The sequence below is a fragment of the Urocitellus parryii genome, chromosome 6 (genome assembly GCF_045843805.1).
Source record: "Urocitellus parryii isolate mUroPar1 chromosome 6, mUroPar1.hap1, whole genome shotgun sequence".
NCBI classification, from domain to species: Eukaryota; Metazoa; Chordata; class Mammalia; order Rodentia; family Sciuridae; genus Urocitellus; species Urocitellus parryii.
Window position 1 is genome coordinate 61,994,397 of NC_135536.1, and position 22,640 is coordinate 62,017,036.

General features: G+C 36.0%; 1 protein-coding gene across 1 annotated transcript; it reads left to right on the forward strand.

The window, feature by feature from the left end:
* The first annotated feature begins 7,625 nt into the window (after positions 1-7,625).
* Positions 7,626-22,602, forward strand: Rtraf (RNA transcription, translation and transport factor). The gene is made up of 8 exons (XM_026391054.2): positions 7,626-7,780; positions 9,509-9,633; positions 11,920-12,019; positions 16,801-16,887; positions 17,615-17,703; positions 19,584-19,652; positions 22,115-22,163; positions 22,274-22,602. The coding sequence occupies exons 1-8, from the start codon at positions 7,720-7,722 to the stop codon at positions 22,426-22,428; spliced, it is 735 nt and encodes a 244-aa protein (XP_026246839.2). The 5' UTR covers positions 7,626-7,719; the 3' UTR covers positions 22,429-22,602.
* Positions 22,603-22,640: the final 38 nt, after the last annotated feature.

A 22,640-nucleotide genomic window follows, 5' to 3' on the forward strand; every position in this document is an offset into this window, starting at 1 on the left:
TGAAATGAAAAAAAATACAACTCAGAAACTGTATATTGAAAACTTACTACAAATAAAGCACTGTATTCATTGGCTTTGTGTCACTGTGACCAAAATACACGATATGAACAACTTAAAGGAGGAAAGATTTATCTTGGCTCATGGTTCCAGAAGTTTCAGTCCCTGGTCAGCTGGCCCTGTTGCGTTCCTCTGAGTTGAGGAAGAACATCATGGCAGAAGAACATGGTGGTGGAAAGTTGCTCACCTCATGGCATCCAGGAAGCTTAGAAAGAGACCAAGGACAAAATATAGTCTCCCCCACTGAAAAGCACACTCTCCAGTGACCTGCTCCATTCAACCATACCTGTTTTAGTCAACTTTTATGCTGCTGTGGCCAAAACACTTGACAAGAACACTTAGAGGAGGAAAAGTTTATTTGGGGCTCAAAGTTTCAGAGATCTGAGTCCATAGACAGCTGGCTCCATTCTTCAGGGCCCAAGGTGAGGCACAGCATCATGGCAGAAGAGTGTGGTAGAGGAAAGCAGCTCAGGACATGACCAGGAGCAAAGAGAGATCCTCCACTCACCAGATACAAAATATATACCCCCAAAGTACATCCCCAATGAACCCTCCTCCAGCCACATTCCACTTGTCAACAGTTACTATCAAGTTAATCTCTATCAGGGGATTAATATATTGATTGGGTGAATGATCTCATAACCCAATCATTTCACCTCTAACCCTTTTACATTGTCTCATACATGAGTTTTGGGGGGATACCTAATATCTATACTATAACAATGCCCTACCCTGCTATAGTTTCCACCAACTTGCAGTCGTTCATTCAGTTATCAATGGATTCATCTACTGATGAATAGGAAAGGATGGGAGGAATCCAGAATTTGTAAAATCCTTTGAGTTGTAAATGTAGATTCTAATTTGTTATCTTTTTTACTTGTTAGTACGAACCAAGCAAAACACATGTGAGGGCCATATGTAGGTTTATATTCTTTGAGGTAGGCAGATGGGCCTGAGCTGCTTCATTTCACAGACCACACTGAAGCAGACCTTCAATGTCCGCTGGGCCCAGAGGCCACAGGAATGGAGTTCCTGTCTCATGGATGGTCAAGGACAGTGACGTTTTCCCATACAACTGAGAGTCACCCAAAGCAGGCCCAGCAGTGACTGTGTCGCCGCAACCAAGGACTGTGCAGAAGTGAGCACATCCCAAGGGATGCTAGTGAGGGTGGGTGAGGACCCTGAACTGACCTACTACTACCTGTCACCTACTCCTTGGCATTTCAGAAGTTCCCCCAAATTCAGATACAACCACTGGAAAAAAAGAGATCATGGCCGACTCATCATGAAGTGATGGTGTGTTAGCTTCCACCTTTAGCATGTGGAGAAAGGAGGTTCAAAGCAGAAATTAGGTTCACATTGGTGGACTGTTCTGTATCACATTCTCCAGCAATGCTTGAAACGAACAGGCTGGGACCTACATGATTTCCCAGGGGCACTATCAAAAAGATCTATTACCAGAAGATCTATATTTTTTTGAAAACCAAACTCCAAATATTTCTCAGCTATGAGGAAAGAGTATGGAAAATGGAAGCTTTTAAAAACATTCCATTCTCTAAAGTCTAAGACTTGCAGAAAGTTGGGCTCATTGGGGAAATAATGCAAACCCTTATTAGCAATCTAAATTATTTATTCCAACACAGTCATTAGTGGGACCAATAAGGTCAGGTCTCAGTTTCCACCAATGCCATCAGGGAAACTCTGCATAATTACATCTGGAAAGAAAAGGATGAAAAAGACTGCTTTTCCTCAATATTTGCTGACACCCGTCCCCAGCACATTAGGTACTGAGTGCTAAATTCCCACGAGTCTGCCATTCTTGATTGCTAAAGCTAAAGAAGAAATGACCCAGAAAACATAAAAAATAAAGAGAAACAAAGTGGTCAGATGGTAATGAGTAAAAACAAATTTTTTCCTCATTATTACTAAACCACACATAATAGCATACTTATGTTTTCAAGGGAGTTTTTTTTTTTTTTTTTTTTTAAGAAGAAGAAGAAAAGATGCCTAGGGAAATCACCGTGCTTTTCTGAGCTGAGAAGAGCTGAGGCCAGCATCTCACCGGAAAATAGGAAAATCTGTTTGAATTAAGAGAGTCTCAGTGGCAGAGCTGGAAAGTCTGTCTTGACTGATAGCAGTGATATTTCTCTCTTTCTAATATGTCTTAGAATTCACTTTTCTATAATTGAAATATTATCCAAATGGCTGTCCAAGTGGTCTAGAGATGCTGAACAGTTAATGAGAGGCGAAGGTGAATAGTTCATACCAATGATTCTCAATCACCCACAATGACGACTGAAAAGAGACCAACCTTCCACCCCAACATTATGCTCTGCTAAACAATGCACAGGACTTTTTCCCACTGCCACTCACTTAAACAGCCTTCTAAATGGGCCTTCCAGCTCCTCTCTACCAGCTACATTCTGTTTTCCACAGTAACCATCTAGATCTTACAACCCAAGTCAGAGTTTGACATCCTGTCAAAAAAACTTCAATGGCTTTCTGTTGCACACAGAAAACCCGTGGCCTCCAAGGCCCTAAGATTTGCCCTTCCACTTCAGATTGTAGCATTCAAAATTTTGAAAAAAGGACAAAATATAAATAAAAATAAAAAGTTCAAAAATGCTAAAAAAAATTTGAAACTTTTTGAGCATGGACATGATGCCACAAGTAGAGAACTTCACACCTGACCTTAGGAGGCAGGTTACAGTCAAAATGCAGGCATGCTAAATGTACTATGTAAATATACCTTCAGGTTACATGTATAAGGTATGTATGAAACATAAATGAATTTTATGCTTAGATTTGGGTCCCCTCCCAAGATATGCTTATATTATTCAAAAATTCAAAAACATCTGCAATCTGAAACACTTCTGGTCCCAAGTAGTTTAAATAGGGATATTCAACCTGTACCCTCAATTCCTCCTCACTTAACAGCAACACACCCACCACCTTGTTCACTCTCCTCCTACCACCCTGGTCTCCCTTAATCTGACAGTATCTACTCTTGCTGACAAAAGGATTTTTTGCTCATCTTGTTTTTTTTTTCTGTCCTTTCCTCATTTACAAGATGGGAATAGCTCATATTTTATGACTTAACATATTTAAGTGTCACCTCCTCCATGAGGCCTCTTCTTGTTATCAGAAAGTCACATTGTGTTCTCAGTTCTTATGTCTTGGTGAGAAAAGATTTCAAGCAAGACATGAGGCATGGTAAAAGTATAACACAGTTATTAGAAGAGAAAGAAGAAGGGAGAGGTGTCCTCTGTCAAGGAAGGACATCTTGAAGAGGAAATCAACAACTTACTTCTTGTGAGTTCTCTTTTATTGGGGTAGGAGAGGAAGTTTCCAAAAGGTCCCACCTAAGCACCATCTCTTAGCTCTTGATTCACTGTACGTTAGTCAGTATTATATGATATCATCAACTCCTTATAGTGTATGTCTTACTCATGAGTGTCTATGTGAAACTTGGGAGTGAAAATTTATAATTATAACAATATTAAATAATACTCTAAGTACCTAAAGGTAACTTTGGTCATCATATCTTGTATAGGCCATTTTTATCTGGAACTTGTTTTTACAAAGCTTGAGTCCATTAAACTCTTCAGCCTCTACTCAGGAAGAATCTATCTTCCTCTTATCCAAGGAAGAGCCTTAGGCAAACCACCTCAGCTCTGTGAATAAAGGTAAGGGTTATTAAGTCAGAGCAGGGCAAGGGTGACTTTGTGTAAAAACATATCGAGCAAGCTGGGGTTGTGGCTCAGTGGTAGAACGCTTGCCCAGCATTCATGAGGCACTGGTTCGATTCCCAGCACCACATAAAAATAAAATAAAGGTATTGTGTTCATCTACAACTAAAAAAAATATTTTAAAAAATATTGAGCCAGCCGTGGTGGCTCATGCCTGTAATCCTAGTGGCTCAGGTGGCTGAGGTAGGAGGATTACACATTCAAAGGCAGCCTCAGCAATTCACCAATGCCTCAAGCAATTTATTTTGCCTGTCTCAAAATAAAATAACAAAAAGGACTGGGGATGTGGCTCAGTGATTAAGTACCCCTGGGTTCAATCCCAATAATAATAATAATAATAATTATTATTATTATATTGAGAATTAGCATGTAGGCTCTGTCTGTAGAATTAACTCTTGATCTCATGTTCCCACCCCTAATGTTTACCTGTTCTTTATCACTCTGACCACACTATCTAAAGGAGGCCCCTCCTTGTTAAGCTCTGTCTCTTTGCTTCATTATTTCCTATCTCCCTGTTGTGTTGGAAACTCCATGAAGGTGAGGCTCATGTCTGTCTTCATTGTGTTATATCAAGTGTCTAGCTTCGTCCATAACAAATGCTCAATAAATATCTGCTGGATGGATGGATGAACGAATGAATGGACGCAACTTCTCCACCCTGACCCTTTAACCAGGTCTGATGTCCTCTTTCATTGACCCATCCTGAGATAGATACCCAGGGCTTTACATGTCATGAGCCTATAATAGTTATATGAGACCTTGAAGCAGAAGGTAGAGTATCTTGTGCTCTCCATCAAAATAGAATTTTATTTAAAATGACCCCAGTTCTGAGAATCAGTGTAAGCTAAGGGAAAATCTAGAGGAGTTCACCATTTCTGCTTCCCACAGCTTGCAGGATGGGCTCAATACTATGGCTTCTTAGGGAGGAACCCCAGGAAGCCTGGCCTGAAAGTGAAGCCTGTGTTTGGGGGACCAGCTGTCAGGACAATGCCTCTCATGAAATGGTCAAAGGTTCTTTGGAAAACCAAACTTTCTAGCAGTACAAGCATCCTGATAGTAGCAACTCTGCAGAAAGACCAGTTCTTGAGAATTCAAAACAAAGAGAAATGGCTGAGACTTTGTGGACATCTCAGAGTGAGCAAATCTGACTGAGGGTTCACTGGAGAAACAGGCAAGGGGAAAAAAGAATAGGAATGTGTATAGGAGATCTGTAAAACAGAGGATCTAAGGATGACTGTACGTTAGTCAGTATTATATGATATCATGATCTTTGCCTTATTCATTACCTGCTCTCAAGTATTCAAAGATGATTTTTCACAGAAGCCATCACAAAATCTACCACTTAAATGTTGATTTCTATTGCTCTGCCACCAATCCTGCCTCTCTAACCCCCTTCCTCTCTATCTTTTGGGGCACTATGTATTCTTTGTTCTCTTTGGATTTCCAATTATATCTTTCATATTTCATGATTCTTCCTCCTACTCCCCTGGAATATGAATAATAGTTTTTCCTAAGATGCAGTCCTCAGCCTTCTTTTCTTCCCCCATTTTCTCATGGAGCTCATCTTAATGGCTTTAGTTACAGCTTTATACTGACAACTCCTCAATGGGCATAACTAGTTCATTCACTTACATCCATTCCTGACATCTCAGAAGTGATTGATTACCCACCATGTTTTCCATATCTCAAATTCAACAGGTCTCAAACTGAATTCTTCAGCTTCCTCAGACTGATTTCCATCTACCAACATTCCTGTTTCTGTGCATAAATTCACTCTTGGTCACATGTCTGATGTGTGACTTTTCAGAGGTTACCTGTAACCATTCATCTCCTTCCCATTTGATGTTGAGTTCAACCAGTTCCAGAGATTTGAGGAGTGGAGAGTACTGGGGATTGAACCCAGGGCCTTATACATGCTGGGCAAGCACTCTAGTACTGAGCTACATCCCCAGCTCCTGTGGATCATTTATTTTATATTGCTCTAGAATCAGTCCTCACATTAGGACTACGTCAGTTTTAAGTAACAAAAATCCCAACCCAACCTGGTTCAATATAAAATGAAATTTATTGGCTTTCATATCTGAAAAGTTGGATCTAGCTCTTTGCAAGACATTTTTTTGGAATGGCCTGTCTCTACTTTATCACTTTGTTTCTGTGTTGTCAGGCAAACTTCCTTTGCAGTATCAAACATGGAAGATGAATGCTTTATGGTCCTTCTATAACTAAATTTATGACTATTCATTCCTATTCCATTTCTACCAATAAAGTTGAATTCTACTGGTTTGGTTTTTTGCTTCTAATGCTGAATCATGACATACTCAAGCCCAATCTTAAATTAAAAATTAAAAAAAGCAAGTCTTCATATTTAACACAGTCTTAGAGAGTAGATGTTTTCTGTCTGGGAGGGTCCCCAAGAACAAGGACCTCTCTGCATTACACAATTGGTTGAAAACATCTGAGTTCATGAGATGTTCAATTGATAACATTCATCAGAATATATTTTTGTGCAATATAGAGAATTTTTAAAGTATTTCTTAGTGTTTTCAACTGGTTCTGTACATTGTCTTTGGAAAGATAATTTAAACAAAGTGGTCTCGCAAAACTGCTCACTTTTTTTTCTTTATTTATTTAGAAAACTGCTTTCTTTAAAAGTGTTATAAGTTGTGAATGTAACTTTCATGCCTCTGATTGGTTGTCTTACTTGATATGTATTGTCCAGCTAATAATTTTGAAATTACCACCTCCACATGTGTGAAACTCTATACACCCTTGAAAATATTTTAGGTTTTGTGAGACATGGTCTCTGGTATCCATTAACTCTGCCCTTCAAGCATCAAAGCATCCAGTAAGCAAATGGGCATGGTGGTGTTACAACTTTATTTATGAACATTGAAAATGCAATTACATATAGACCTCATGTGTCATTTTGCTTTTAGTTTTTTTCGACCATTTAAAAATATAAAAACTATTCTTATCTTACAACTGCACTGAGTACTCTACTTAGAACTGTTTCCCCAGAAAGTCATGTGACTAACCTCCTTACTTTAACAGCCCTTCCTTTACATTTCACCTTTTCTTAGTAAGATCTAGCCTGATCTTCCTGTCTAAAACTGCAACTTGTCTAAAACCTCCTGGCTGTCTCCACCCTATTCTCTACCTTCCTTACTTCAATATTTTCCCCACAGTACTTAGCATCTTTTACAATATAAATAATTTACATTTATTATCCTATTATTTGTCTTCCCTTGCCAGCTCTCTGAGTCAGGAAAGACAGGATGAAAAAAGTTGACCTACTAGATGCTATGTAAATGGAGAAGGTAAGGATGATTCCAGTTGCTGACTTCACTCAGCTGAAACTATCATGTACTTCAATGTTATCTGTAGATCACTCCCAGCTAATCTGAAAGTATCTCATTGCAAACCTTGCTTTTCAGACTTTGCATTAGCAGTATTAGAAAAGCATCTATGTTGGACGAGAATTAGGTGAATGAGTACACTAAAAATATTAGGAGTAATTCTATGATCTAATGAGACATGTAGCCTAGAGTACAAAGCCTACAGATACTGTTCTCCGCATGCTGTTATCAAAAAGAACAGAAAAAGGAGGGAGACAAGAGGAAGCCGGCTTCTCGCTTGCTTTCTACCTATTGTACAACTAGGAAGCTGACAATAAAGTTTATTTGAGCGTCGACGTACCCTGGCGTGACTCCGCCTCCACATCCCGAGCCGCGATTGGTGAAGATTTGCCGGCGGCCTGCGTTCTTAAGCCCCGATTGGTGAAGGCCGCTATCATTCCGGAGCGTCCGGGCGCCAGCCCGCCCTCTCGCCGCGTCGCCGGTGCCTGCGCCGCCCGCTCCACCTCGCTTCTCCTCTCCGGGCGAGGCCCGGGGGACCTGAGTGAGAAGCGGGGACCATGTTCCGACGCAAGCTGACGGCTCTCGACTACCACAACCCTTCCGGCTTCAACTGTAAAGGTGAGGCGGCGGTCCCTAGCCGGCCGCTTGGCCCTGACCCGGGCGGTGGACGCACCCCCACCGGGACCCTTGGCGGCCTTGTACCCCTCTCGGGCATCAGGGGGCCTTTGGGCCCCCTTTCTCGGGGCCGCCACACACCTCTGCCCTCTGCCGCGCCCCGAGGTCGGAGCCCCTTCACCCATTCCTGCCTGAGCATCGCCACTTTCTCTACTTGATAACTCTAGACTCCCCTTCCCCACCCTGCAAACACCCAGCTCCTCTGCACACAAAAGGGAAAGCGTTTGCCTTTTTCTTATTTCAAAGCCCCAGAGTTCACCAGGTGTTGGGTAATACCTTGAGCATTTGTTGTGGGCCAGCAGTGCTGGATTCTGAGAAAGGTGCTGAGTAACTTGAAGACTAGCTCACTGCCTGCCAGAGCTAAGGGATAGGGGTAGGGATAGGAGACAGAACTACGGAAACAGTTTACGATCAAAACAGTACACAATGAAATCCAGCACCCACAGGGTAAGAGATTAATAAAGTTGTGTGGGTCGTGCAAAAAAGTTAGTAGCAGATGAGCCGGGAGGTTGAATTGTGTAAATAGAAAGGTATTGAAGATTTTGCAGCATTAAAGTTTTGAAAAGTAATGACATTGCTGCCCATTATTACTAACCTATCTGTACTCATTTTGTTCAGTTGTTTTTGATCTCTGGTCGACTAGGAAGTTTAAAAGGGATCATCAAGTTCAACTTGTGATATTGTACTCAAGTCATTATATTAGACTCACAAGTTGGGAATAATTTCAAAACAGGTTTCTTTGATCTCCTGTGGAATCATAGTGAATTATTGTATCTTGTTTTTGTACTTTGCGTTTGAATTAAAAAAAAAAAAGGTTCAGTGGCAGTAGAACTTAGATCTGGATTTGAATCTTTGAGTATCAGTTTTCTGATGTGTAAAATGGGGATATTATCCACCTCAAAGGGTATTGGATGCAGTCAGGTGAGGTGGCACATGCTTGTAATCCCAGTAACTGTGGCAGAAGGATCATGAGTTCAAAGCTAGCCTCAACAACTTGGTGAGACCCTGTCTTAAAATAAAAAGGGCCGGGGATGTGGTGAAGTGCACCTGGTTTGTGCACCTGGGTTCAGTTTAAGCGTTAAAAAAATATATATATAGGAAGGATTAAAATAAATATACACTGTGCACTTAATGTGCAGTAAGCATTATGTGACAGTAATAGTCATAGTGTTTCCTTTCTGAATTTATTATTTAATTTCTTAATTGGTTTTTTTATTACTTATTGTTTATTTTACTTTGTTATAATTTCATACTTGCCCAGTCTCTCTCTTCTCCCTCAAAGGAACTGGAATAGTACTAATACTTATATAGCAAAACTATGTGCTTGTGCACTATTTATCAATATTTCACTTAATCTTCAAAACAACACTATGAGGTAAGTCCATTTTTTAATCCCCATTTTGTAGCTAAAGAAACTGGGGCACAGAAAGTGTAGGTGATCAGCTCATGTTCACACAATCAGTTGTAAGTGTCTGGGCTTTTTAAATTCAGGTTGAGATTTGATTAGATCATTCTTAATCTGTAGCTCCAGGGGTCTATACTTGCAACTCCTGCTTCTGTTGGCTTAGTTAACTTATCATTGTGGGATTAAGAAAATTCCACAAGACCATTTGTGAAAAAGGAAGTATTTTATCAGTGTTTCTAGTGATTTATATAATATTTTGATTGCAGATGAAACAGAATTTAGAAACTTTATTGTTTGGCTTGAAGACCAGAAAATCAGACACTACAAGATTGAAGACAGAGGTAATTTAAGAAACATCCACAGCAGTGACTGGCCCAAGTTCTTTGAAAAGGTAAGGAATTAGGAAGTAAAATAAACATACAGAGAGCTTTTCTAAACTATATGAAGGTGACCTTAAAATTACTTTTTCTTTTTTTTGGCACTGGGGATTGAACTTGGGCACTCAATCATTGAGCCACATACCCAGCCTGTTTTATATTTTATTTAGAGACAGGGTCTCACTGAGTTGCTTAGGGCCATGATAAGTTACTGAGGCTGGCTTTAAATTCACTGTCTTCCTGCCTCAGCCTCCTGAGCTGCTGGGATTACAGGTGTACACGCTACTGTGCCAAAGCTTATTTCGTTCTTTAAAGATATAATAATGGTAAGTGTTAGAAAAGCAGATTTCAAGGGTTTAGCTTTTTTCTTACCGTGTTTCTTTTGATTTTAGTGCAAATTCTCCTCCTACCAAGCTTGAGTATTGATAATTTGGGGCGGGGGGGGGGGGGCAGGTGGCCTTGGGATCTTGACAATCTTATGAATGAGGTAGAAATAGTTTCTTCAGAAACGTTGTGAAGTTTCTTAAATAGTGGAATATATTCTTTAAATGTAAATATATTCACTTAGTGGCCAATATCAATTTTAACATTGAACAAAAATAAATAAATAAATAAATAAATAAAATGCAACAATGGTACACTTTTAGTAGTCTTTCTTTCTTTTTATTTTACTTTATTTTATTTTTTTTGTACCAGGAATTGAACCCAGGGGCAGTTAACCACTGAACCATATCTCCATATCCCCAGCCCTTTTTAAATTTTATTGAGACAGGGTCTTGCTGAGTTGCTTAAGGCCTCGCTAAATTGCTGAGGCTAGCTTTGAACACACAATTCTCCTGCCTCAGCTTCCCGAGCCACTGGATATTTCTTATATTAAAAGGCATGCTCGAAAATTAGACTATGTTATATTTATGCTTATATTTAATGTTCTGTGTATGATATGAAATCCTGTGTATGATAGAAGCAGCCTATAAATATCTATGTTCACATCATATTTTTGTGACCAGAATAAAGTTTCCCATTGACTTAATTTTATAATATTTTTGTAGAAAAAATTTGTTTTCAAATTAGGTAAAAGTCACATTTCACAGTGTCATTATTTACATTAAACATTTTCATCAGCTGTATTGCTTAAATGAGTAAGGGCACCCGTTCTCCCTAGAATCAACCAGTAATTTTATGAATTAGGGAATTCTATAAGTTATACACTAGTATTATCCCCTTGGGCAAGTTTATGAACCTTTCTGTCTCAATTTTAAGTAATGGGCATTACAGTGGTACCTATTCCATAGGGGTGGCTTTGTAGTAATGATAGACCTATATACCTATTTACAGAAGTGCCTGGCCAATAGCAGGTACTGTATAATTATTATTGTCACTGCCTTTACTTCTACTGGATTATTTTCCTTTACCCTTAAAAATATTTAAAACAATTCTAATGGGCTGGTTAAGACTTTGAAATACATTGTTAGGATTTTGCATTTGTTTATTTTACCTTTTATGGCCCATTCACATGTATAAAACAATACACATGTAAAAGGGTATTTGAAGAATAAAAACTTTCCTGATATAAAACACACAAATGAGATAAAGTAGAATAACTGGAAGATAAGTATATCAGAACTTACCCAATAGATGATCATATAGTTTGTCTCATGGGAATGTTAATGTCATTGTATAAAATATATATAAAAATGTTTCTTTCTAATTATGTACCTGTGTCTGAGACCTTTTGCTCATTTTTAAATCATGAGTTGAATCCTTTAAATGTTTTCAGTATTGACTATTTGGGGAGGGGGCCATGACAAAATATTGTGAAGGAGGTGATTATTTTTTTAAATAAGGGAACAAAATTTGAGGGTAGAAAATAAGTTATGATTAAACATAATAATTCATTAGTTATTCCTGAAAGGATTTCCAAAGGGGCAGAAGTTTAGTAGCATTGTTGCTAGAATTCAGTTTTCACTTCCTAAGAGACTTATTTGAAGGATACCACTCATCTTGATATGCTTTCAGATGTTTACTTGGTTATAGCCTATGTGTATGTTATATGATTTATTCTATTCATAGCATTTCCATAACATGAAAGTTATAATATTGAAGTTTAGATAATAACTAATTTATTTATATATCATTCTTTTTAAAAATGTCCCCTTTTTATAAATTACTCTTTATGTACTGAAGTCTGCAATTAGAAAGTTTAGATTCCCATCCCAGATCCAAGTTGTGTAATCACTGGCTAAAACTGGATAATATAATCAAATTGGACCTTTAATTTTTTTTTTCCTCCGTCTTTACAGTATCTCAGAGATGTTAACTGTCCCTTCAAGATTCAGGATCGACAAGAAGCAATTGACTGGCTTCTTGGCTTAGCTGTTAGACTTGAGTATGGAGATAACGGTATGTTTTTTTTGGAGTATTTGTGTTCTTTTTTTAAGAGAAAAGAAAGATGGGAAAGAGGGAATATGAAAATACAGGGAACTTACCAATTTGTTTCTGTCTTACATTGTTTAATCTTTGGGTTTTTTGTTTTGTTTATTTTGTTTTGTTTGCACTTCTGGGGATTAAACCCAGGGGCACTCTACTACGGAGCTTTATCTGCAGCCTTTTATTTTTTATTTTGAGACAGGGTCTTGCTAAGTTGTCCAGGCTAGCCTCAAATTTGCTGTTCTCCTGCTTCAACTTCCCAAGTAGCCAGAATTATAGGCATGTGCCTGTGTCTGGGACCTTTTGCTCATTTTTGTCACAAGAAGTTAAAAGCACTTTATATATATATAGTCTTTTATTGATATTTGCATGTGTCTTTTAGATTTTGGAAATTTTTTTGTAGAAGACGGTTTGCCTTTTCAACAAAGTAACGTTACTTTGGTAAACTTTACCATCTTTCACAGTCTACACCTTAACCTTTTAAGTTAAATTGTTTCTGGTATCCCAAATTTGATGGGATTTTGAGGTGTTGGTTATAGCAGTTATCCCAGGAGACTGAAAAGCATGTGTAATGCTAATGTACGTTCATACACTATAGATCACAATTGTGCATTGTGTTTAATGTTGTAACACATACTTTTTGTTATTAGAAGCTTCTTAATATTAATATGTAGAGTAAAAACAGTTTTTCATTAAACTCATGTTTCCTCTCAGTAGATTTCACTTTTGAGGAGGCTGCCCAGGTTTGAATGCGAGATCTGATCCATCTTATCTACATCTTTTGTATTTTGTTTTTCATTTTAATGATACTGTCAGTTACAGTCTCTTAATCATTTCCTTTTGAAGTCTCTTTGATAACTCTGGCTTTATCCTTTCCCTCCTGTCCTACCACTATTAATCTTTTGCCTTGTTTGCTGTATCTTAATTTCTCCATTCTTGCCACTATCATCCTATTTTTGCTTCTTGTTACTTTCTGCTGAGGTTATTGTAATATTTTTTAAAGTAGTCTGCTGTGAGTGTTACTCTACAGTCTTAGCTGCATAATCTACCAGCTCACTTTCTGAAATGTGAATCTGTTTTAGAGTGCTACTTCCTGAACAGCTTTATTTATGTATTTTAAAACATGGTTTTCCCATTTTCTACAAAAGGAACTTTAAGCTCCTTAGCTTGGTATTTCAGTCTATCTGTACACATTTAGCAGTAATTTTCACCTTAGCAGTAATATCCTTATAGCTTTTCATGTCTACCTTCTAACTCACTTGCCACTTTCCATTTTGCTACTATGTCTTATTTGCCCCAGTAAATTGTGAGGTTTATTCCCTGCATGGTACCTCTCTTAGTTTCTGTTGGTATTTTAACAAATTACCACAAACTCAATGACTTAAAACCCAATTTATTATCTAATTTTGGAGTTAGAAGTTCAACATTAGTCTCCAAGTTGTCAGCAGAGCTGGTTCCTTTTGGAGGCTGGAGGAGAAAATCTGTTTTCCTTTTCCACCTTCTTGAGGATATCTGTCTTCCTTGACTCTGGCCTTTTTCTTCATCATCAAGTCTAGCAGCATAGCATCTTCCAGTTTTTTTCTGCCTCTCCTTCCATTGTCATCTTGTTCTCTGACCCTTCTGCCTTCTTTTTCCATAAGGACATTGTGATTACAGTGGACCCTCTTGAATAATCCAGGATATTCTCCTCATCCCACTATCCTTGATTTAATCACACACAATTTCCTATTGCCACATAGGGTAACATGAAGAGGTTCTAAGTACTAGGAGGAGGAGGAATTCTATCTCGTACAGTACCCATGAGGTTCATGCTTATAACAGATCCTTATCAACTTTAGTAATTGCTTGGCAAATGCAATGTCTATGAATATTCACATATGTTGATTTGGAGCATCACCCAGTTGGTTTTTTTGGGGGTGCCTCAGATTTAAATTTCAGAAGCATTATGGCACAGATCTAGGGAAAGCTCTCTGATTTGAGATTTTATTCCTTTCTTTTTTTGTGGGGGGAGTACCGGGGATTTAACTCTGGGGCCCATGAGCCATATCTCCAGCCCTTTTTTGTATTTCATTCAGAGACAAGTTCTCACTCAGTTGCTTAGCGCCTTGCTGTTACTGAGGCTGGCTTTGAACTCAAGATCCTCCTACCTCAGCCTCCAGAGCTGCTGGGAATACAGGCATGCGTCACCGCATCCGGCTTTCTTTATTTTCAATTTTAGTTTACAAGGAAAATATGCATTTGATACTTTAGAAAATAAATGTAATCCTATGCTTTGTAACCTTGGTAGTGTTAATTGATTTTTTAGGACCTTTTAACAATTCTGCTCTGAATCAGTAAGAATTGTATGAGCTAATTTTTAATATTCTCCACCTTATGAAAACTGTTTTTCTGCTATTCCAAATAAGTTTGTAGTCACATATCAATTTATTTGTTTTACTCTTGTTTATTCCATTCTATTTTTATAATCTCAGTCTTCAGTGGTAGCTGCCACATGATAGTGTATCCCAATAGTTGACTACAAGTATGTACATTTGTTTCTCAGTTATAGCAGTCTTTGTTAATGAATAAAACAAGCTTGTATATGAAATATAGTGATTTTTTATACTAAAAAATAGTGGAAAGGTAAATGGTATCAAACATTTAAAAATCTAAACTAGAAACAACTTTTATTTAATAATAAAATTTAAAGTTATAAGAATACTTTTGAAAATTGGTTAAAGTAGTAATGCTTTTCTTTTTCAGCAGGAGGCGCTCATGTTCTTTTGAGGTTTTACATTGATAGGTTGCCACCTTTTTGACTTTTAAGCTTTCTTAAATTTGCTGAAACAATTGTGAAATTTTTATTTGTACCTTACCACTATATATATAAAGCCTTTCACTAGCTTGTCAATTAAGGTAATTAAAGCCTGACTCAAATATCTTTCACTTTTTTAAAATATAATTTCACATTGACAGAATTTTTATACACCCAAATTCTGCAGACTTAGCATTTTATTTTTTTCACATTTTTTCTTAGTTATAGTTGGACAAAATATCTTTATTTTATTTATTTATTTTTATGTGGTGCTGAGGATTGAACCCAGTACCTTGCACGTGCTATTCAAGTGCTCTACCACTGAGCAACAATCCCAGCCCCCAGACTTAGCATTTTATTTCATTGGCTTCATCCTTCTTTGTATGCACACATGTACACAAGAACATATATACAATTTTTTCCTAAACTGTTTGATAGTGAATTATCTATTTCCTTCACACTTATATACTTCTATGTGCACTTTCTAAAACGGATTTTTGTCTTACACGACCACAGTATTAAAATCAGGAAATTAAAATTACTACTATCTATAGATGTTAGTCACATTACACATTGTCTTCACAATATTTTTTATAGACAGCCCCTTTCAAATAAACAATAACAACAACAAAAGCAATCCTGGATTACGCATTAGATTCAGTTTTATATATCTCTTTAGTGTTCTATAATCTGGAACAATTCCTTAATCTTAGCTTGTGCCAAATGATACTGATACTTATTTTGTAGAATTTTACTCAGTTTGGGTTGTGTGATGTTTTCTCGAAATTAGGTTCAGGATTGATACTTTCGTTAGAAACAACACAAAAGTGATATATTTTTAAAGTGCGTTACATCGGGAGTTGTATGATGTTGCTCTCATTATTACTCACGTTAACTTGACCACTTGTTTAAAGTTTGTTCACTATTAATTGTTTTCCCCTTTGGGAGATATTTTGAGACTATTAAGTGTACTTTTGTTCCCCATAGTTCCCTCCTAATTTCAGCATCCTTTTGATGTCTTTTGCTTCATTTATGTTGGTAGTTGCCCAAAGGAGCTTTCCCAATTCCATGATTCCTTTGGCATTTGTTTATTTGTTGACTTTCTACTGTAAGGAGAAGCTTTTTTAAAAAAAAATTTATTAATTAAAATCATTGTAGATAAACGGGGTCTTATTTTACTCATTGGGTCAAAATCCTTTCTTGTCATCATCTGTCTTGGTGTTTATACTGTTCCACATGTGACCAGTGGACGTTTCTTTAGACTAATTTCTGACTGAGTTAGGAGTCCCTTTAGGCTTTAACTTGTCCGGCTTAAATTTTAAAACTTTTATTTTTTCCTCTTGTTTCATTAACAAATCATAAAAGCACTGTAGGTTAAGATTTCATTTTGGTCATTAAGTTGATTCAAAATTTTTTTGCATATTATTAAATATTTTTCAGATTAAAGTAATAAAGCCTACCTTTGGAATTCTAAATTTCACCTTTCCCTGAAATAAGTTTCAGATTTATATATAGTGTATTTGAAGTGATGATGCTTTACAAAGCAAGGTTTTTAGATTTTATATCTGCATTCAAAATAAGATTTGGGGGGAAAAAAAACCTTTTAGTGAGTTTATATTTAATCTTTTGTAACCTTTATTTACCCTCCTCCCATTCTGAAGTCCCAAGTTTTAGGGGGAGCAATAAAAGACATTTCCCTCCAAAAATTTCAGTGTTTGAAATAATTACCTTTAGAAATGTTAATGAAAAGATAGTTGTCAAGTATCTAATAAGCACTTTAGCTTAATCAAAAAGCTATAATTACATTCTCTTCTGTTAGATTTTCTATAGTTAAAAAATAAGTTTTCTTGAATGAAATATTTTATGTTTATAATCATCTGGGCTCAATTGAATTCAGAAATAATTATTTATTTTACCTTAAGTTGCCATTCTATAAATTATATTTTTGCCTGTTTTATAGCTGAAAAATACAAGGACTTGGTACCTGATAATGCAAAAAATACTGACAATGCAACTAAAAATGCAGAGCCGTTGATCAATTTGGATGGTAAGTATTAATTAATTAAGACTGCTTTATGTAAGTAGTGTTTATGTTGACATTTTATTCTCTGTAATGTTTTTGTTTGTTTGTTTTGTGGTGCTGGGGATTGAACCCAGGGCCCTATGCTGTTCTTTAATTCACTCCGAGTAAGTTTGGGGTTTCAATTTATATTTAATCATGCAGGTCATTGTTTGCCTTCCTGGGTGTATAAATTTTATTTTTTAATTCAGTTATAGTATGAAACAAATGATAAAATTTTCCATTAAGTCGCACATGTCTTAGTAATTATTTCCCCTTTATGAAAGTATGAAGAGTTTAATTATCTAGATTATGATATGTTAAATTATGAGTTATTTTTGTGAATGAATAAGCTTGTACATTCCATGCTTGTATATGCTGCTTAGAGAAAAGTTTTGAGGCAAACTCTTCATTGAAGGGATCTTTCTGCTAAAATTAGTAACTTTGGGAAGAAATGTAAATTAAAAGTGCCACAAAAATGAGACTTGCAGAGTTACAGAACAAATCTAATGCAAATTAAGCTAGTCACATTGGTTCTGTTACTTGTGAAATGTATTAATAGGGAAGCCATTTATCTCATTTACCTAATCATTGGAACTTTACACTTCTTTTTTCTTATTAATATAAAAAAATGACATTAGAAAATTTAAAATCTATTTTGCAAGCTTTTATGTCTGCAGAGCTACATAATTTATTTATTTTTAATCTTTCATAGTAAATAATCCCGACTTTAAGGCTGGTGTGATGGCTTTGGCTAACCTTCTTCAGATTCAGCGTCATGATGATTACCTGGTAATGCTTAAGGTAAGTTTCATATTTTTGATTCTTGGGAGAAACTGTATAGAGAAAAATCTTCGCTTTTTAAAATACTATTTATTGATATTTATATTTATGGTTGAGTGACCAGAGTACAGTTGAGAAATATAGGGCATAATGTAGATTGTCCAGTAATAATTAAAGTGCTTTATACTGCTTTGTTTTAACATCAAAAAAAAATTGGAAAGATTTTAAATTTTCTAATGCCAATTTTTTGATGTTAATGAGAAAAGGCAGTGTAAAGTACCAATGATTAGGAAAATGAGTGAGATAAATGGTTTCACTGGAAAGTGTTAAAGATGTGCCTATCACTGTGCTAAATCTTTGCAAAAGTAATCTCATTCAATCCTCCCAGTAATCAATAGAGGTAGATACTAACATTCTATTTTTAAAAAATGTATTCAGAGAAATGTAAATAAGACAATGACACAGAAAATCATAGAGTGAGAAACTGAATCTAAGTACTCTGACCCAGTAGCCCATTCGTTTTCCAACATTAGTCCATTTCTCAGTTCTTTTAAGGATTCATGGTCTGTATTCATTAAGATAGTGGAAAATGCCCAAATTAATAATGTTGAATTTAAGATATCAGAATTGGAGATTATTTTAGAAGTTATTATTAATATAAGAGATTAAAGAGCATTGGGCTGGACCTTGTACATGACTATTACTTTAAACTACTGTGTAATAAATTGAATAATTAAATTTTACCCTACCCTGAAGAGATTAAGTTATAGTTGTCCTACTTTTTAGAACTGTATGTATTATATGGCAATTTTAACAAGGGAAATATTATCCTGTTCTTAGCTCATTATAGTTCTCTGTACTGAATCTGAGTGTTAACTTAGATTTTCTTTGCCCAGATTGAATACTAAAAGACAATTTTTTTTTTTAATTTAGCTGCTTCAAATGCTTGTTCTTCATTCAATTATGTAAAATTCATTGGAATAGTTCTACAGTGGATATGTCCTTTTTAGTTATAAACTAAATGAGGAGAAACAAACAATGCATAGCATATTTAGAGTATTTTTGTTAGATTTCCAAAACCAGTAAATAGGAAAAATACAAATGAGCTATAACAAAAAACTTTATAAAATTCTAGTCTCAGCTACGTGTTTATTTCCCAGGGTTTTTTTTTAAATGATGATATAGAAAGCATCTTAGTAGGTTTGCCAGGTGTAAGAGTCAACATTAACTGGTAACCAATCACCATTAAAAATGTTTTAAATTTTTTAAAAATGTTTTAATTATCTTTTTCAGGTACAGCATTTGCTTTTTATTAAAAATAATTTTTTTAGTTGTAATTGTTATCTCCCCAATTTTAAATTCCATTTAAAAAAATCTTGTCCTTCAGAATGTTGAAAACTTAATTACTATGAAGTGATAAACACAAGGTATAAAACAAGCATTATTATATGCTACCCTTTGTGGCAAAGATTCTATGTTTGTAAATGCATGAGCAGACTTACAACTTCAGAGTCTTTTTAGATACATAAAAATCTGGTAACAATGATTGTTCTTTGGAGGGATGGCTAGGCATAGAAAAGAGACATACTTTTTACCACATACCTTTGTTTAAAAAAAATTTTGTAATATATATATATATTTTTTTAGTTGTCAGTGGACCTTTATTTTATTTATTTAATGTGGTGCTGAGGATCGAACCCAGTGCCTCACACATGCTAGGTGAGCAGTCTACCATGAAGCCACAACCCCAACCCCTAAAAAAATTTTTTGACCACGTACGTATAAATAAATAATACATCTATTCAAAAAAGCGTTTTGAATTACTATGAGTATCCTTATTCTCTAGATTCAGAGAAGGATGAATTATAAATAGTAAACGCAATATTTTTTATTTTCTTAAGGCAATTCGCATTTTGGTTCAGGAGCGCCTAACACAAGATGCAGTTGCTAAAGCAAATCAAACAAAAGAGGTATGTTTATATAAATACTAAATCAATTATTAGTAAGAATTTCTTCTTGTATAGCCATGAGTTTAAACGTTGTAAATATCTGCTTAAGATATTCATTCTGTGTTAAATAGCATAAAGAAAGGATTTCATATTTAATTGTGATTCAGTTTAGTTCTTAAGCAAATTCTGTGTATCCAGTTGTTGGGAATCAGTTGAGTAATATATGAACTTCATTTTTATTCACTTTTCTACCTTAGAAAAACTCTAAAAGCTTGTATGCAGTCTGCAAACTACTGCACATGCCCAGTTGAAGCTCATTTAAAAAGATTTAAGTTCATTGAGAAGGATTGGATTATTTGATTCATAGTAGAAAATAAAAGGGCATATCTTCAGTTACCAGTTAATTTTCTTTTTTGAGATAAGTTCTGTCCTTGGATCATTTTGTTCAGTATACCTTCCCCATACATAAAGAATACTTTGGGGTTTTTTTTATTATTATTATTATTAGCTATCAGAAATCCAAACATTCCTAAAGTTTATTGACCATGAGATAGTGCAGAGAATGTCCTCAGGAGTTATAGGAGGAACTATAGTCTCTACAGACAGTTCCATCCTACTGAATAGATGTTGCAGTGAATACCTTGGGCACACTACCATTCTGGACTTTGGTCTCCTTTCCCCTCTGATGTCTTTTGTCCTCTGACCCCTTTAGCAAGACCCAGTAGTGTTAAAAGGTTACTAACACCAGGGCAGTGTAGTCCTTTATGAAAGACCCACAGTTTTCTTCTCTAGGTTTTTCTTGACTTAATTATGTATGAATGGGGCCAGTAGAACTTGGCTTAAAATCAGCTTATTTCACTCACTCTATAGAACAGATAGTAAATTGTTCTGGCATAATGTAATCATTCATTTAGCAAAACTATGTCTTTAGTTTGGAAGGCAGTGTGAATAAAGGAATAGCCAAATCTTTTTGCCCTTGTTTGCAAAGTAAAATTTAGTTTTATTTTCAGTGCTCCAAATTCTAGTTTTAGTGTCTTCTTAAGATACCAGCCTATAATGTCATAGTAGAGAAATTCTTATAGTTTAGTCTTTGTAACTATTCATAACTAGTATTTAAGGCATAATTTTCACAGATAGCTGTTCCTCAGTGGTCTGTTGGCAGACAGAAGGAAAACTCCAGCCTCTGGTACCAAACTGACAGAGCCACTCAGTACAATTGCACTCTTTTTTGCTCACTATACTTTCAAACCCATTTGTTTTGTCACTTTTATATCTTGTTTGTTAGCTACTTTAAAGCAGATGGTACCTAGGTAGGTGTACATTAATAGATTAGGTAAGAATTAAGCAGTGACTAAAGTATTTACATAGCAACATTGAAAGTATAGGTAGTTGGGTTTTGTTGTTTTACTAGTAATGATTATATATAATATAATCAAAAAAGCCCTGGCATCATTTTTGATAGTTATTGTGAAGTCTACAATTTAGCATCATCGTAGTTGTCATCTTTGGTCTATCTATATGTTGGTGCTGACTAGTTAAATGCCTTTTTTTTTTTTCCTTCCAGATAAACTGTTGAAAGTTTAATTATGTAAATACTCTTGTAAACATAATGCTGGCTTAACAAAAACAGCATATTTTTAGATAGGTTTGTGCACTTTTAATGACAAATTAAGCTGGGCATAGTGGTACACTACTGTAGTCTCGGCACTCGGGAGAATCCCTTGAGTCCAGAAGTTTAAGACTAGTGTGGGCAATATAGCTAGACATCTCACAAAAGAAAAAGCCAGTGTGGTGGTACATGCTTGTAACCCCAGCTACTCAGGAGGCTGAGACAAGAGGATCACAAGTTTGAGGCTAACCTTGTCAATTTAGTGAGACCCTGTCTCAAAAAAAAAAAAAAAAAAAAGGGCTAGTGGGGTGTAACTCAGTACTTACCTTTCATGTGTGAGGCCCTGGATTTAATCCCCACTACTACTGGGGGGAAGAAAACACCAAAATAAATGTGCTAAAAGAAAAACTATTTTTCCTGGAGGAAATACTAAAGGTATTCCTATCCCATTTGCCTGTACGCTAACACTCTGTGAAACTAAATGGAACAACAGCAGCCAGTTCAACCCTCTTTCCATAGCACTAGTGACAAAACACTGTTGCAGTATTTTGCAGTGCTGGGGATTGAATCCAGGGCCTTGCACATGCTAGGCAAGCACTCTACCACTGAGCCATACTGCCTACCAAAGATTTATTGGTTTACAAGCCTGGTCTAAAGGCCTGGATGGGCTGTAGAATTTCCAGTACATTTAAAGCTATTCTCTCTAGTTATTGTAATAGGGAAAAACGTAATTGCAAGGCAGATTTCAGCAAATGATTCTTAGGCCCCTGACCATTATAGCTGAAAGTAGCAGAATAGCTGCTTTTTACAGTTTCTTATGAGAAGCAGTTATTTTTAACTGTAAACTCATTTTGTCTTTTTTTTTTTTTTTAAGGGCTTGCCTGTTGCTCTAGACAAACATATCCTTGGCTTTGACACGGGAGGTATGTGACTTTTGTTTTAATTCAAACTCTTCTTAGACTCTTAAAAATGAATAAATAGTCTTAAAAGCAACAATTATGTATTGATGCAGTGTTTTTTCCTTACAAAACAGATGCAGTTCTTAATGAAGCTGCCCAGATTCTGCGATTGCTGCATATAGAAGAACTCAGAGAGCTACAGACAAAAATTAATGAAGCCATAGTAGCTGTTCAGGCAATTATTGCTGATCCAAAGACAGACCACAGACTAGGGAAAGTTGGAAGATGAACACTTTAGGATTTTAGCTTCTTACCTACTTAGTACAATTGGGAACCATGTACACTTCTGGCATGTGTTTGGAAATCAAATGTCACATTTTCAAGGGAGGAATCCCAGAAAATTGACTGTTCTAGAGATTTACCACCATTGCTTTTTTTCTTTAATAAAGTTTGGGAAAGTGGAGTGTTTTTTTGTTTTGTTTTTTAAACTATGTACTTGTA

Excerpts from the sequence above, each read along its gene's own strand:
- Rtraf (XM_026391054.2), top strand. The coding sequence starts at position 7,720 with ATGTTCCGACGCAAGCTGACGGCTCTCGACTACCACAACCCTTCCGGC. Across the intron at positions 9,634-11,919 it reads GGCCCAAGTTCTTTGAAAAG|TATCTCAGAGATGTTAACTG; the intron begins GTAAGGAATTAG and ends CCGTCTTTACAG. Across the intron at positions 17,704-19,583 it reads ATTACCTGGTAATGCTTAAG|GCAATTCGCATTTTGGTTCA; the intron begins GTAAGTTTCATA and ends TATTTTCTTAAG.